The sequence below is a fragment of the Macaca thibetana genome, chromosome 1, assembly GCF_024542745.1.
Source record: "Macaca thibetana thibetana isolate TM-01 chromosome 1, ASM2454274v1, whole genome shotgun sequence".
NCBI lineage: Eukaryota > Metazoa > Chordata > Mammalia > Primates > Cercopithecidae > Macaca > Macaca thibetana.
In genome coordinates, this window is record NC_065578.1 from 27,666,084 (window position 1) to 27,682,827 (window position 16,744).

At 45.9% G+C, this 16,744-nt stretch overlaps 2 protein-coding genes and 1 non-coding gene across 4 annotated transcripts in view; 2 read left to right on the forward strand and 1 right to left on the reverse strand.

Annotated features, from left to right (window-relative positions):
- Window positions 1-16,744, reverse strand: part of LOC126958026 (dnaJ homolog subfamily C member 8) — a 614,804-nt gene that overhangs the window by 512,340 nt on the left and 85,720 nt on the right. The gene's annotated exons all lie outside the window — the stretch shown is intronic.
- Window positions 1-16,744, forward strand: part of GMEB1 (glucocorticoid modulatory element binding protein 1) — a 47,782-nt gene that overhangs the window by 5,371 nt on the left and 25,667 nt on the right. Inside the window, exons 2-3 of one of the 2 annotated variants that reach the window (XM_050795090.1) lie at window positions 8,687-8,844; window positions 15,512-15,594. In XM_050795090.1, coding sequence (XP_050651047.1) covers window positions 8,717-8,844; window positions 15,512-15,594 — 211 coding nt within the window. In that variant the 5' untranslated portion in view covers window positions 8,687-8,716. Of the gene's footprint in view, window positions 1-8,686; window positions 8,845-15,481; window positions 15,595-16,744 lie in introns of both variants that reach the window. The other variant, XM_050795083.1, reaches the window with a different exon arrangement.
- Window positions 15,071-15,200, forward strand: LOC126945374 (small Cajal body-specific RNA 24). The gene has a single exon (XR_007722431.1). It is a non-coding gene; the product is annotated as a small Cajal body-specific RNA 24 (non-coding RNA).

Genomic DNA, 16,744 nt, shown 5'->3' on the forward strand with positions numbered 1-16,744 from the left:
GTTAGTCAACCACCTATTCAGAATGTTGTAGAGGGGACTTACTTTAGGGTAGAAAGTTGAAGTTAGAGACATCCTTTTAAATCTGCTTCTTTAACCATCCAGTAACCCATTTTTTTGCCTAAGGTATTACAGATTGAGTATCCCTAATCTGAAAATCTGAAACCCCAAATCTCCAAAATCTGAAACTTTTTGAGCCAACATGATGCCATAAGTGAAAAAATCCCACAGATTAGTAGTTAATGCAGGCTCTGTTTCATGCAAAAAATTATGAAAAATATTGTATAAGCCGGGCGCAGTGGCTCAAGCCTGTAATCCCAGCACTTTGGGAGGCCGAGACGGGTGGATCACGAGGTCAGGAGATCGAGACCATCCTGGCTAACACGGTGAAACCCCGTCTCTACTTAAAAAATACAAAAAATTAGCCGGGCGTGGTGGCGGGCGCCTGTGGTCCCAGCTACTCGGGAGGCTGAGGCAGGAGAATGGCGTGAACCCGGGAGGCGGAGCTTGCAGTGAGCCGAGATCGCGCCACTGCACTCCAACCTGGGCGACAGAGTGAGACTCCTTCTAAAAAAAAAAACAAACAGAAAAATATTGTATAAAATTGCGATCAAGCGGCCGGGCGCCGTGGTTCACACCTGTAATCCCAGCACTTTGGGAGGCTGAGGTAGGTGGAGTTCAAGTCCAGCCTGGCCAAGATAGTGAAACCCCGACTCTACTAAAAATACAAAAAAATTAGCTGGGTGTGGTGGCGGGTGCCTGTAATCTCAGCTATTCTGGAGGCTGAGGCAGGAGAATCACTTGAACCCTGAAGGCGGAGGTTGCAGTGAGCCGAAATTGCGCCACTGCACTTCAGCCTGGGCGAAAAATCGAGACTTTGTCTCAAAAAAAAAAAAAAAAAAAAAAATTGCCATCAGGCTATGTGTTTAAGGTGTATATGAAACATAATTGAATTTTGAATTTTGTGTTTAGACTTGTGTCCCATCCCCCAGGTGTCACATTATGTGTATGTAAATATGCCAAAATTAAAAAAAAATCTGAAATTTGAGGCACTCCTGGTCTCAAGCATTTCAAATAAGGGATGTATAATCTTAATTTTTTTTTTTTTTGAGACAAAGTCTCGATTTTTCGAGGTTGGACTGCAGTGGTGCGATCTCAGCTGGGACTACAGGTGCCCACCCCCACACCCGGCTAATTTTTTGTATTTTTTTCGGTAGAGACGGGGTTTCACCATGTTAGCCAGGATGGTCTCGATTTCCTGACCTCGTGATCCGCCTGCCTCGGCCTCCCAAAGTGCTGAGATTATAGGCGTGAGCCACTGCACCTGGCTCATAATCTGTAATTTTTGAAAATTTAAAGCACATTTTTGGAATAATGAATTCTATAAGTTTGCTACCTGCTAAAGTATTACATCTTTTAAATTAAATGTGTTATAGCATGATGCTTGACAATGAGTGCTAGCTCAATAAAGGTTAGCTGATTCTTTTAATTCCGCCTGTATTTTTATGGTTCAAATTTTGAAGATATTTATTGGTTCAATTATTCTAGGATTAGATGGCATTTGTATGCTTCATCACATTCCTTTTTGGCCTTTTCTAGACTCAACGGTCTTAATTGTTTTGGTTCTACTGTTGTTAGCCAGCTGAACCAGTTCATTGATTTTTATTATTTTTTAGTTTGGTTTGGTTTTAAGGAGCGGAGAGTTTAATAGGCAAGAAAGAAGGGAGAAGAGGCCGGGCACAGTGGCTCACACCTGTAATCCCAGTACTTTGGGAGGCCGAGGCGGGTGGATCACCTGAGGTCAGGAGTTTGTGACCAGCCTGGCCAACATGGTGAAACCCCGTCTCTACTACAAATACAAAATTTAGTCGGGCGTGGTGGCAGGTGCCTGTAATCCCAGCTACTCAGGAGCCTGAGGCAGGATAATTGCTTGAACCTGGGAGGCAGAGGTTGCAGTGAGCTGAGATCACACCATTGCACTCCAGCCTGGGGTACAAGAGCAAGACTTCATCTAAAAAAAAGAAGAAGAAAGAAAGAAAGAAGGGAGAAGAAAGGAATAAGCTCGCCTATACAGAGACAGAGGGAAGGGGGCTCCAAAGCTGAAAGAGGAGACCCGTGATTTTCTTTTCTAGTTTTCTTTTTTTTTTTTAGAGACAGATTCTCGCTGTGTCGCCCAGGCTAGAGTGCAGTGGCACGATCACGGCTCACTGCAAGCTCTACCTCCTGGGTTTGCCGTTCTCCTGCCTCAGCCTCCCGAGTAGCTGGGACTACAGTGGCCTGCCACCACGCCCAGCTAATTTTTTATACTTTGAGTAGAGACAGGGTTTCACCATGTTAGCCAGGAAGATCTCGATCTCTTGACCTCATGATCCACCCGCCTTGGCCTCCCAAAGTGCTGGGATTACAGGCGTGAGCCCCTGCGCCCAGCTCTTTTCTAGTTTTATATAATTTTATTTTGAGACAGACTCTTGCTCTGTCACCTAGGCTGGAGTGCAGTGGCATGATCTTGGCTCACTGCAACCTGTGCCTCCCGAGTAGCTGGGACTACAGGTACACGCTACCACACCTGGTTAATTTTTTGTACTTTTAGTAGAGACAGAGTCTTACCATGTTGCCCAGGTTGGTCTTGAACTCCTGAGCTCAGGCAATCCACCCACCTCAGCCTCCCAAAGTGCTAGGCATCAGCCACCGTGCCTGGCCCTTTTCTAGTTTTTTTTTTTGAGATGGAGTCTCGCTCTGTCACCAGGCTGGAGTACAGTGGCGCGACCTTGGCTCACTGCAACCTCTGCCTCTCGAGTTCAAGCGATTCTTCTGCCTCAGCCTCTGGCTGATTATGCCTGGCTAATTTTTGTATTTTTAGTAGAGACAGGGTTTCACCATGTTGGCCAGGATGGTCTCGATCTCTTGATCTCGTGATCCGCCCACCTCGACCTCCCAAAGTGCTGGGATCACAGACATGAGCCACCACACCTGGCCTTTTTTTTTTTTTTTTGGGATGGAGTTTCGCTCTGTCGCCCAGGCTGGAGTGCAGTGGTGCCATCTTGGCTCACTGCAACCTCCGCCTCCTGGGTTCAATGAATTCTCCTCCCTCAGCCTCCTGAGTAGCTGGGATTACAGGCGCCCATCACCATGCTCTGCTAATTTTTCTATTTTTAGTAGAGATGGGGTTTCACCATGTTGGCCAAGGTGGTCTTGAACTCCTGACCTCAAGTGATCCACCGGTCTTGGTCTCCCAAAGTACTGGGATTACAGGTGTAAGCCACTGTGCCTGGCCCCTTTCTAATTTTAAGCTTTCAAATTGTAGAAGTTCATATTCTGTATTGTAATATCTTGCAGTTAACTTTTCCCCTGCAATATCCAGTAGTGTCATGTATCTCTTTTCCTTCTGTAGTTCCTCAAGAGCAGGTATTGTTGCTCCTCATATCTAAGGAAACTAACTCTAGCTGATGTGAGGTAAAGACTCAATATAATATTTGTTGAACTGGCCATAATGATGAGCTATAAGCTGTATAGCTTAGCCTAGCTGCCTAAGTAAATTTATATCCCCCCCAGATAGGACGGTAGAAAGTTCTAGAAGTGGCCAGGCATGATGGCTCATACTTTTTTTTTTTGAGACGAAGTTTCACTCTTGTTGTCCAGGCTGGAGTCCACTGGCACTATCTCGGCTCACCCACCACAACCTCTGCCTCCCAGGTTCAAGCAATTCTCCTGCCTGAGACTCCCAAGTAGCTGGGATTATAGGAATGCGCCACCACGCCTGGCTAATTTTTTGTATTTTTAGTAGAGATGGGGTTTCTCCATGTTGGTCAGGCTGACCTCCAACTCCCGACCTCAGGTGATCCGCCCGCCTCGGCCTCACAAAGTACTGGGATTACAGGCGTGAGCTACCCCACCTGGCCAGATGGCTCACACTTATAATCACAACACTTTGGGAGGCTGAGGCGGGATGATCACTTGAAGCCAGGAGTTCAAGACGAACCTGGACATAGTGAGATCCTGTCTCTATCTTTAAATAAATAAATATAAAAATAATAAAAAAGAAAATTCCAGAAGTCTTTTTGGGTAAGGCGAGTCACTAATTGGACAAAAATGTATTGCATACCTGCTGTGTGCTCAGGTTTACAAAGGTTCAGATAAGCAGTTTTGTAGATAAAATATAAGTCCGATATTTGAAAACCATTTATTAAACTCCTGTCCTGGGCACTGTGGTAGCCTTGGGGGAATTGCTGAATAAGAAAAGCAATCCTGGCCGGGCACGGTGGCTCAAGCCTGTAATCCCAGCACTTTGGGAGGCCGAGATGGGCGGATCACGAGGTCAGGAGATCAAGACCATCCTGGCTAACACGGTGAAACCCCGTCTCTAAAAAAATACAAAAAACTAGCCGGGCAAGGTGGCGAGCGCCTGTAGTCCCAGCTACTCGGGAGGCTGAGGCAGGAGAATGGCGTGAACCCGGGAGGCGGAGCTTGCAGTGAGCTGAGATCCGGCCACTGCACTCCAGCCTGGGCAACAGAGCGAGACTCCATCTCAAAAAAAAAAAAAAAAAAAAAAAGAAAAACAATCCTGTCCAGGCACAGTGGCTCATACCTGTAATACTAGCACTTTGGGAGGCTGAGGTGAGTGGATCACGAGGTCAAGAGATCGAGACCGTCCTGGCCAATATGGTGAAACCCTGTCTCTATTAAAAATACAAAAATTAGCTGGGCATGGTGGTGCGTGCCTATAGTCCCAGCTACTTGGGAGGCAGAGGCAGGAGAATCGCTTGAACCTAGGACAGGGAGGTGGCAGTAAGCTGAGATCACGCCACTGCACTCCAGCCTGAGGAACAGAGCAAGACACCATCTTAAAAAAAAAAAAAAAAAAGAAAGAAAGAAAAGCAATCCTTGGAATTCTTGGCCAGGCATGGTGGCTCATGCTTATAATCCCAGCACTTTGGGAGGCCAAGGCGGGCGGATCACCCAAGGTTGGGAGTTCGAGACCAATCTGACCAACATGGAGAAACCCCGTCTCTACTAAAAATACAAAAATTGCTGGGCGTGGTGCTGCATGCCTGTAATCCCAGCTACTCAGGAGGCTGAGGCAGGAGAATTGCTTGAACCTGGAAGGCGGAGGTTGTAGTGAGCTGAGATTATGCCTTTGCGCTCTAGCCTGGGCAACAAGAGTGAAACTGTATCTGGAAAAAAAAAAAAAAAAGCAATCCTTGCTTTCCCAGGATGCACAGACTGGGGAGGAAAAGCCAACAAAGTGAGATGATGGTTGTGACAGGGGTACTGCAGGTTCTGAGAGATCAAGAACACAAACTCAAACCTAGTGAAGGAATTCACAGAAGGCCTTCCCAAGGAAGTGATGTTTCAAGTAAATCACAAAATGGTTACAAGGGACTAGCCAAAAAGAAAGGGAAAAAGAATTGCTTGAACCTGGGAGGTGGAGGTTGCAGTGAGCCAAGATCATGCCACAGCACTCCAGTCTGGGTGACGGAGCGAGACTGCGTCTCAAAAAAAAGAAAATGGTTTGGCAGTGACTGTGGAGAAGTGAGCTTTGAACTGGACTTTGAAGGGAGAAGATGAGGGAGAAAGGCATTAAAGCCATTTCAGGCTTAAGGAATAAAAGGCAAAGAAATATAAAGGTACATTATGATATGCTCAGAGTACATTAGGTGGCTGGTATGGCTAGGACTTAAGATTATTGGGGTGTGATAGTTGCAGATAAGATCAGAAGAGTATTTTTGGGCCAGTGAGAGAAAATCTGAGTGCCATGCTTAAGTATGTGTGTTATAGGCAAACAAGTGCTGTGGGAGAGGTGAGATGTGGATTAGACCTGACTATACTTTTTTTTTTTGAGATGGAGTTTTGCTCTTGTTGCCCAGCGGGGGAGTGCAATGGCATGATCTCAGCTCACCGCAACCTTTGCCTCCCGGGTTCAAGCGATTCTCCTGCCTCAGCCTCCGGAGTAGCTAGGATTACAGGCATCTAACACCACGCCCGGCTAATTTTTTGTATTTTTAGTAGAGACAGGGTTTCTCCATGTTGGTCAGGCTGGTCTCAAACTCCTGACCTCAGGCGATCCACCCTCCTTGGCCTCCAAAACTGCTGGGATTACAGGCGTGAACCACCATGCCTGGCCCTGACTACACGTTTTGTACTCAAACTTGCATCCATTGTGTGCCTACTCTGTTCAGGCACAGTCATAGTCATCTTTACACACTCACATATTAAAATAAATACAGTGCTCTTACCTATACTCTCTCTTTTTTTTTTTTTTTTTTTTTTTGAGACAGAGTCTTGCTCCGTCGCACAGGTTGGACTGCAGTGGCGCGATCTTGGCTCTCTGCAAGCTCTGCCTCCCGGATTCACACCATTCTCCTGCCTCAGCCTCCCTAGCAGCTGGGACCACAGGCACCCGCCACCGCGCCCGGCTTATTTTTTGTTTTTGTTTTTTGAGACAGAGTCTGGCTCTGTCGCCCAGGCTGGAGTGCAGTGGTGCCATCTCGGCTCACTGCAAGCTCCGCCTCCCGGGTTCACGCCATTCTCCTGCCTCAGCCTCCCGAGTAGCTGGGACTACAGGCGCCCGCCATCATACCCAGCTAATTTTTTGTATTTTTAGTAGAGACGGGGTTTCACCATGTTAGCCAGGATGGTCTCGATCTTCTGACCTCGTGATCCGCCCGTCTTGGCCTCCCAAAGTGCTGGGATTACAGGCGTGAGCCACCGCGCCCGGCAATTTTTTTGTGTTTTTAGTAGAGACAGGGTTTCCCTGTGTTAGCCAGGATGGTCTGGATCTCCTGACCTGGTGATCCCCCTGCCTAGGCCTCCCAAAGTGCTGGATTACAGGCCTGAGCCACCGTGCCCAGCACCTATACTCTCTTAAGTGACTCTTTTCAACCGTGAAGACTAATAACTGCAGAATATCTTGGGGTCCTCTGAGTTTTCATTAAGATTGGGACAATGCTTGGAGTAACTTTAGAGTCAAGGAGCACATGGTGCTGGAGGCTGGTTTTCTCAGTAACTCTGCAAGGGAGATACTGGGCAAGATTACCTCTCCATTCAGTCTGAGGCAAAGAGGTATTGAAAAGTCCTAGAGGGGCCAGGCTCGGTGGCTCACACCTGGAATCCAGCACTTTGGGAGGCCGAGACAGGTGGATCATTTGAGGTCAGGAGTTCAAGACCAGCCTGGCCAACATGGTGAAACCCTGTCTATACTAAAAATACGAAAATTAGCTGAGTGGTAGTGGTGCACACCTATAATCCAAGCTACTTGGGGAGGGTGAGGCAGGAGAATCACTTGAGCCTGGGAGGCAGACGTTGCAGTGAGCCGAGATCGTGCCACTGCACTCCAGTCTGGGCGACAGAGTGAGACCTTGGCTGAAAAAAAAAAAGTCCTAGAGGTCATACAAGTGAATTCAGCATTTATTAAGCAACTACATGATGTAAGTCATCTTCCTGTTCCCATGCAGCTCAGTTCACTTACTCCCTCCACAGATACTAAGTATTTTAAAAGACAGAGAACTTGAGGCAAAATGGCTGTTTGCACAGAAAGTAGATGTGATTCCTAATTTTCAAGAGCTTACTGTTTGGTGTGAACTGGTAATATGCTGCAAACCAGCTCTCTAGAAAAACAAAATACTCTGATTTGTAGTGCTTGTCAATTTTGGGTCTGTTTACGCCCAGCATTGCTGATTTCAAGCTGTTAACTTAGTGTCACTAAACTCAAAGTTGGAAGAGATATGTATGCACAATTGGTTCTCAGGAGCTGTTAGAGCTTGCTGCAGAACACCATGGAATGAGTCACACATACTAAGAAAACCTATACTAGCAAGTGACTGTTCAGGCGTTTCTGGAAGGATCGGAGCCTGTGATAGCCCATCTCATAGTTCCCATCCTTTTTAGAGACCCATGATCTCTAGGGTGCTCTAGGCATTATCTTGGCATTCTTTTCATATGGTTGACTTCTTTTCTTTTTTTTTTTTTTGAGGCGGAGTCTCGCTCTGTCGCCCAGGCTGGAGTGCAGTGGCCGGATCTCAGCTCACTGCAAGCTCCGCCTCCTGGGTTCACGCCATTCTCCTGCCTCAGCCTCCTGAGTAGCTGGGACTACAGGCGCCCGCCACCTCGCCCGGCTAGTTTTTTTTGTCTTTTTTTTAGTAGAGATGGGGTTTCACCGTGTTAGCCAGGATGGTCTTGATCTTGTGACCTCGTGATCCACCCGTCTCGGCCTCCCAAAGTGCTGGGATTACAGGCTTGAGCCACTGCGCCCGGCCGGTTGACTTCTTTTCTTTTCCCCCTCCCCTCCCCTCCCCTCCCTTGCCCTCCCCTCCCCTGCCCTCCCCTCCCCTCTCTTCCTTTCTTCCTTTCTGTTTTTTGAGAGGGAATTTCACTCTTGTTGCCCAGGCTGGAGTGCAATGGCATAATCTCAGCTTACTGCAACCTCTGCCTCCTGGGTTCAAGCAATTCTCTTGCCTCAGCTTCCCGAGTAGATGGGATTACAGATATGCGCCACCACGCCCAGTTAATTTTGTATTTTTAGTGGAGACAGGTTTCTCCATGTTAGTCAGGCTGGTCTTGAACTCCCAACCTCAGGCAATCCACCTGCCTCGACCTCCCAAAGTGCTGGGATTACTGGTGTGAGCCACCATGCCCAGCCTATTAACCTCTTTTCAAACCGGATTAAGTTATTGGTGCTTCTCATTCCTGACAGCAGTCCCAGCTATCTGACTTCATGTGAAAGATGGCTAATGCAGAAGTGAGTGTCCCAGTGGGGGATGTGGTTGTGGTACCCACTGAAGGAAATGAAGGGGAGAATCCTGAAGACACTAAAACTCAAGTGATCTTGCAGTTACAGCCTGTGCAACAAGGGTAAGTGGCTAGAGATTTGGGTATTCTGAAGTATTTTGGGAAGTTTCAAGGGTGGGGAAATTACAACTTTATGGTTGCTTAGCACAATGGAACATTTAACATCAATCAGAGCTGGCTCAGTTTTCATCTGTATAATATACTGTATTGCGTGCTGTATTTGTCATTTTAGTACTTATTACCAACAGTTACATGTTTCCTTATGTCTGCTTCTCTTCTCCACCTTGAGCTCCTTGAGGGTAGGTTACATGGCGCCCTCATTTTATTTTATTGTTATTTTTGTTGAGACAGAGTCTTACTCTGTGACCCAGGCTGGAAGGCAGTGGTGTGATCATAGCTCACTGCAACCTCGAATTCCTGGTCTCAAAAGATCCTCCCACTTTAGCCTCCTGAATAGCTGGGAATATAGGCACATGCCACTGCACCTGGCTGATTTTTCTTTTGTTCTTTTTTTTTTTTTATTTTCATAACATATTTTATTTAACACAATATACCCAGCACATTATCATTTCGGCACATACTCAATTTAAGAATTCCAGGCCTGGCCGGGTGCGGTGGCTCAAGCCTGTAATCCCAGCACTTCAGGAGGCCGAGACGGGTGGATCACGATGTCAGGAGATCGAGACCATCCTGGCTAACACGGTGAAACCCCGTCTCTACTAAAAAATACAAAAAACTAGCCAGGTGAGGTGGCGGGCGCCTGTAGTCCCAGCTACTCGGGAGGCTGAGGGAGGAGAATGGCATAAACCCGGGAGGCGGAGCTTGCTGTGAGCTGAGATCCGGCCACTGCACTCCAGCCTGGGCAACAGAGCGAGACTCCGTCTCAAAAAAAAAAAAAAAAAAAAGAATTCCAGGCCTACATGGATGGAGCTGGATGCCATCATCCTCACCAAACCAACACAGGAACAGAAAAGCAAACACTGCATATTCTCACTCATAAATGGGAGTTAAACAATGAGAACACATGGACACACAGAGGGGAACAACACACACTGGGGCCTGTTGCGGGGTGAAGGGGCGAGGGGAGGGAACCTAGAGGATGAGTCAATAGGTGCAGCAAACCACCATGGCACACGTATATCCATGTAACCTGCACGTTCTGCACATGTGTCCTGGAACTTTGATTAAATAAATAAAAATTCCAGTTCCAATCCCACTCTTGCACAGTTATGATTCTTCAGCATAACCATGAAAGCATGATTTACTTCAGAGTTCAAATGTTGACTTTTTTATTTTTTGTAGAGATAGGAGTCTTGCTTTTTTGCCCCGATTGCCTCATCTTATTTATCTGCACTATTCACAGAGGCTCCTTATGTGTCTACCAACAGACAGTGTAGCTAGAGTCAGAGGACTTCAGGCAAGGCAACGACCATAAATTCTCTGAGCCCCCATGGAGGGGAAATTATCAAGCTGAGTCTAGCACCTACTACAATACAATGTATTATGAAGGTATTGGAAAAAGAGAAGATTTAAAAAGGAGGTTTTTTGTTTTTTTTTTTTTTTTTTTTGAGATGGAGTCTCTCTGTATCGCCCAGGCTAGAGTGTAGTGGTGGGATCTCAGCTCACTGCAACCTCCGCCTCCCAGGTTCAAGCAATTCTCCTGCCTCAGACTCCCTAGTAGCTGGGACTATAGGCTCCTGCCACCGTGCCTGACCAATTTTTGTATTTTTAGAAGAGATGGGATTTAGCTGAGATAGTGCCACTGTACTCCAGCAGTAGGTGAGAGAGTAAGACTCTGTCTCAAAAAAGAAAGAATACAATAATGTAGACTTACCTTTTAAGCTCTAGTAAACATGATGATGATTCATAGGGAATGTCAGTATCTTACGATGCCTTAACGTTTTGAACGTATTTCATGACTTTTAACTATGGCTATAGTAGATATAGAGAATTAAGCTCAATCCATCACTATCCTGAGTGAGCTTAGATAATTTTTCCCTGATAAAAACCTTGTTTACGGCCAGTTGTAGTGGCTCACACCTGTAATCCCAGCACTTTGGGAGGCCGAGGTGGGTGAATCATGAGGTCAGGAGTTTGAGACCAGCATGACCAACATGGTGAAACCCTGTCTGTACTAAAAAATGTAAAAATTAGCTGGGTGTTGGCACGCATCTGTAATCCCAGCTACTCAGGAGGCTGAGGCAGGAGAATTGCTTGAACCCAGGAAGCGGAAGTTGCAGTGAGCTGAGATTGTGCCATTGCACTCCAGCTTGGACGACAAAGTGAGACTCCGTCTCAAAAAAAAGAAACAAACAAAAAAAGGGAAATCTTGTTTGCTTGTAAAAATATAGACTGCCTCCTACTTGCCACCCTTAAGTACAATTTACTGGTTGCTGAAATTACTTGGCCAGGCCGGGCGCGGTGGCTCACGCCTGTAATCCCAGCACTTTGGGAGGCCGAGATGGGTGGATCACGAGGTCAGGAGATCGAGACCATCCTGGCTAACACGGTGAAACCCCATCTCTACTAAAAAATACAAAAAACTAGCCGGGCGAGGTGGCGGGTGCCTGTAGTCCCAGCTACTCAGGAGGCTGAGGCAGGAGAATGGCGTGAACCCGGGAGGCGGAGCTTGCAGTGAGCCGAGATCTGGCCACTGCACTCCAGCCTGGGCGGCGGATGGAGACTCCGTCTCAAAAAAAAAAAAAAAGAAATTACTTGACTGGGTGCAGTGGCTCATGCCTGTAATCCTAGCACTTTAGGAGGCCAAGGTGCTAGGCCAAGGATCATTTGAGCCCAGGAGTTCAAAACCAGAATGGGCGACACAGCGAGACCCTGTCTCAACAAAAAATTTAAAAATTAGCTAGGCATGGTGGCTCACACCTGTAATTACAGCTACTCAGGAGGCTGAGCTAGGATGATCACTTGAGCCTAGGAGATTGAGGCTGCAGTGAGCTGTGATCATGCCACTGCACTCTAACCTGGGCAACAGAGTAAGACCATGTGTCAAAAAAACAAAACAAAAAAAGGCCAGGTGTGGTGGCTCACACCTGTAATCCCTACACTTTGGGAAGCCAAGGCGGTCAGATCACCTGAGGTCAGGAGTTCGAGACCAGCCTGGCCAACATGGTGAAACCCTGTCTCTACTAAAAATACAAAAATTAGTCAGATGTGGTGGCACACGCCTGTAATCCCAGCTGCTCGGGAGGCTAAGGGAGGAGAATTGTGTGAACTCGGGAGGTGGAGGTTGCAGTGAGCTGAGATTGTACTACTGCCCTACCAGCTTGGGCGACAGAGCGAGATTCTGTCTCAAAAAAAAAAAAAAAAAGACATTATTCATACATGAGAATGTATTCTTTTAAGAGATTTTTCACACAGTGGTCAATTTAGGATGAGTTTACCAATCTTATTTGAAGCAGTGGTTTCTCATGTTTATCAAAATCCTCATCCCCTGAATAGCCATTTATGGGGTACTTTGCCATGTTCCAGTCAGTCAACTACATGCTGGGCATACAACATTGCATAAATGAATAAGCCATAATCTATGCACTCGGGGACCTCTTAGCCTGTGCTCAATGGGAGACAGACAGATAAATAAGCATACATTAAGTGTGATAGGTGTTATGACAAAACCCAAAGTACAGCTGGGTCATAAAGCAGGAAGTAAGTGGTTATACTGAAGGGACTGGGAGGGAAAGAAAAGCATCCTAGAGGCTACTTATTAAAAGACAGATAGGAGATTGGCGCAGTGGCTCATGCTTGTAATCCCAGCATTTTGGGAGGCAGAGGCAGGAGTTTGACTTGAGTCCAGGAGTTCAAGGCCAGCCTAGGCCAAATAGGAAGACCCTGTCTCTATAAAAAAATACAAAAATTAGCCAGATATGGTGGCGTATTCCTGTAGTCCCAGCTACTGAAGAGGCTGAGGTGGAGGATTGCTTGAGCCAGGGAGGTTAAGGCTGCAGTGAACTATGATCACACCACTGCATTCTAGCCTGGGCAACAGAATGAGACCCTATCAAAAAAAGACAAAAACAAACAAACAAAAAAAACGTGGAGAATAGTGTTCTGGGAAATGGCAGAAGTAAGAGAAAGAAGGTATAAGAAGATGGCACTTTTGGGAACCACAAATAGTTTGGCAGTGCCGGGGCCTGGATTTTAAGGCGAGGTTTGGGAAGAGTTGAAACCAGGGGCCAGATCTTAAAGAAGCTTAAATATCATACAAAGGATTTGGAGGTTTATTTTAACAATGAGGAGAGAGGGTATTTGAGGGATTTTAAGGAGGGAATCACATGATCAGTCTGGTGGGAATGTAGAAGATTAGTTAGATGCAAGGATACTAGTATAGCAATGATGAGGCCTGAATTAAGGCAGTAGCAGTGGAGATAGAGACAGGGAGGGAGGATGGATAGTGTTAAAGTGATGCATCCAGCAGGATTTGGTGACTGACTATGTGGAGTTGAGAAAGAGGAAAAGAAAATCTAGTGTGATTCCCAGATTTCTGTCTGCAGTGTGCTGAGTGGTGCTATTAACAAGGATGGAGAGTATAGGAAGAATAATAGTTTGAGGGTGGTCAGGAAAAGGGAACTTGATGGTTATTTTAGACATAATGAATTCGTCAAAGTCCTATGAGACTTCCAAATGTATTTATTTGGCTGAGTGTGGTGGCTCACGCCTCTAATCCCAGCACTTTGGGAGGCTGAGGTGGGAGGATCACCTGAGGTCGGGAGTTCGAGACCAGCCTGACTAACATGGAGAAACCCTGTCTCTACTAAAAATACAAAATTAGCTGGGTGTGGTGGCGCATGCCTATAATCCCAGCTACTTGGGAGGCTGAGGCAGAAGAATTGCTTGAACCTGGAAGGCAGATGTTGCGGTGAGCCAAGATCGTGCCATTGCACTCCAGCCTAGGCAATAAAAGCGAAATTCCATCTCAAGAAACAAACACACACACAAATGTATTTATTCATTTAGCAGTTGGCTATGTTTGAGTGTGAAATTCAGAAGGGAGGTCTGTACTAGAGGTATCACTGTGGAGGTAGTCATTGATACAAAGGAGAATATTCAGGCAGTGCTTTCAAGTAACAAGATGCAATAATTAGCACATCAAGTTTATTATAGAAATTAAATAAAGGATGTTGATTGTTGATGTATCAAGTTACATTATCTGACCCCATAAATGTAGAGATATCTTGGAGAGATCTGCATTATATAACCTTCTCTAAGTGGTGCCTCTAGTCACTCCTAGTTACTTTGGATGTAGTTTCTCTCTTACTTTTCTTCCACTAGGCTTTGCTCATGTCAATAGTTTGGTTATGGTACCTTAAAAGATGCTAAAAACAAACAAACAAACACCTCCCACCCCAACGGCAAAATACACTGTTTCCAACAAGGGACGTCAACTTTTCAGTCAGCCTGGTTCTTCCTGTCTCAAACTATCTGCTGGTACTACTTTTTAGTCTTCTCAGGGTAATTCCATAATATGAATTAGTCGTGTACTTGTAGCCATACTATGCCATGGGCATTTAAAGTGGTTTTTTTTTTTTTTTGAGATGGAGTGTTGTTCCATTGCCCAGGCTGGAGTGCAGTGGTGCAATTTCAGCTCACTGCAACCTCCGCCTCCCTGATTCAAGTGATTCTCCTGTCTCAGGCTCCTGAGTAGCTAGGATTACAGGTGCACCACCATGCCTGACTAATTTTTGTATTTTTAGTAGAGATGGGGTTTCACCATGTTGGTCAGGCTGGTCTCAAACTCCTGACCTCATGATCTGCCCACCTTGTCCTCCCAAAGTGCTGGGATTACAGGCGTGAGCCACCACACACAGCCTAATTTTTTTGTATTTTTAGTAGAGATGGGGGTTTCACCACGTTGGCCAGGCTGGTCTCGAACTCCTGACCTCAGGTGATCTGTCTGCCTCGACCTCCCAAAGTGCTGGGGTTACAGGCATGAGCCACCATGCCCGGCCCATTTAAAGTTACGAAGGGAGCCAGGCGCGGTGATTCATGCCTGTAATCCCAGCACTTTGGAAGGCCGAGGCGGGTGTATCACAAGGTCAGGAGATCGAGACCATCCTGCTAACACAGTGAAACCCTGTCTCTACTAAAAATACAAAAAAAATTAGCTGGGCATGGTGGTGGGCGCCTGTAGTCACAGCTTCTCAGGAGGCTGAGGCAGGAGAATGGTGCAAACCTGGGATGCAGAGCTTACAGTGAGCCGAGATTGCACCTCTGCACTCCAGCCTGGGAGAGAGAGTGAGACTCTGTCTCAAAAACAAAAAAAAAGTTATGAAAGGAGTGGACATTTATTTTTATTCAATTTCTTCTCAAGGTGAAGGTAACTGTTTGTAAATGTCCTAGAGAAATATGGTAGCTTTCTGTTCACCCTTTGCAAGTAAAAAGCGTGGATTATTCCACCGCTGACATTTAAAAAATAAAGTTATGAAGGGAAAAGTCTGGTGTAATACAGTAGTAGCAAGTGGTGGTGTAAATAAATAAGTAGCAAGAATTACTTTCCTTTGAGGTGAGGAGAGTTGTCGATTCATTTCCATGGTAGAAGCTGCTAAGCAGTCCTGGGAAGTTTGGAGTTTAAATATAACGGGAAACTAGTCAGAGTTTAAAGTATATTTATTTTATTTATTTTGAGATAGATTGAAACAAATTTCTTAACCCCATGCTGTGAATATTAATTTTTTCATGATTTATGTAGTTTGTTTATCGATGGACACTTTTACAACAGGATTTATGAAGCTGGGTCGGAGAACAACACGGCAGTTGTAGCAGTAGAAACTCACACGATACACAAAATTGAAGAAGGGATTGGTAAGGTTTTTTTTTGTTTTTTTTGTTTTTGTCATTCTAATGCCTTTGACCTTAGCTTCCTTGGTTGAGTTTTCTTGCCATCTGTGCCTTATGTTTTTCTCCCATCCCTGTGTGCCCTACCAGTACTACAGCCCTCGATTTTGATGGTGGTACATCTTGAGACACCACTGACTTAAGATGCTAGGGTCATCAGTTGGTTGGTTAACGTCAGTTTGGAAGGGTAACTGAAAAGACTTTTTATCTATAAAAATCCCACATAGAAATTGGAGCCTCAAAGTTGATACCTGTCATTAAAGAAGTTGTTGATGACTGATAAGGTATTGTTTAGAAGGCAGTCAGTGGAAAGAAACTGGAAAGAAACTTTGAAATTTAACAAATCTGAGTTGAAATCCCAATTTCTCACCTCTAAGTGTGTCCTTGGGAAAGTCAGTTAACCTGAGGCCCATATACTTATATTTAACACCTAGGAAACAATTAATTAATTAATTAATTTTTAAAAAAACCTAATCGAGCACAGTGGCTCATGCCCGTAATCCCAACACTTTAGGAGGCCAAGGCGGGGGATCACCTGAGGTCAGGAGTTTGAGACCAGCCTGGCCAACATGGCGAAACCCCATCTCTACTAAAAGTATAAAAATTAGCCTGGCGTGGTAGTGGGCGCCTATAATCCCAGTTACTCAGGAGACTGAGGCAGGAGAATTGCTTGAATCCGGGAGGCATAGGTTGCAGTGAGCTGAGATCGTGCCACTGCACTCCAGCCTGGGCAACAAGAGTGAGACTTCATCTCCAAAACAACAACCACCACCAAAAAAACACCACCTACACCGGGCGAGGTGACTCACGCCTGTAATCCCAGCACTTTGGGAGGCCAAGGCGAGTGGATCACTTGAGGTTAGGGGTTCAAGACCAGCCTGGCCAAGATGGTGAAACCCCATCTCTACTAAAAATATAAAAATTAGCCAGCGTGGTGGTGTGTGGTATATGGCTGTAATCCCAGCTACTTGGAAGGCTGAGGCAGGAGAATTGCTTGAACCCGGAGGCATAGGTTGCAGTGAGCCAAGATCACGCCACTGCACTCCAGCCTGGGTGATAGCGTGAGACTCTATCTCAAAAAAGGCAAAAAGAAAAAAAAAACACCTAGGAAATAATC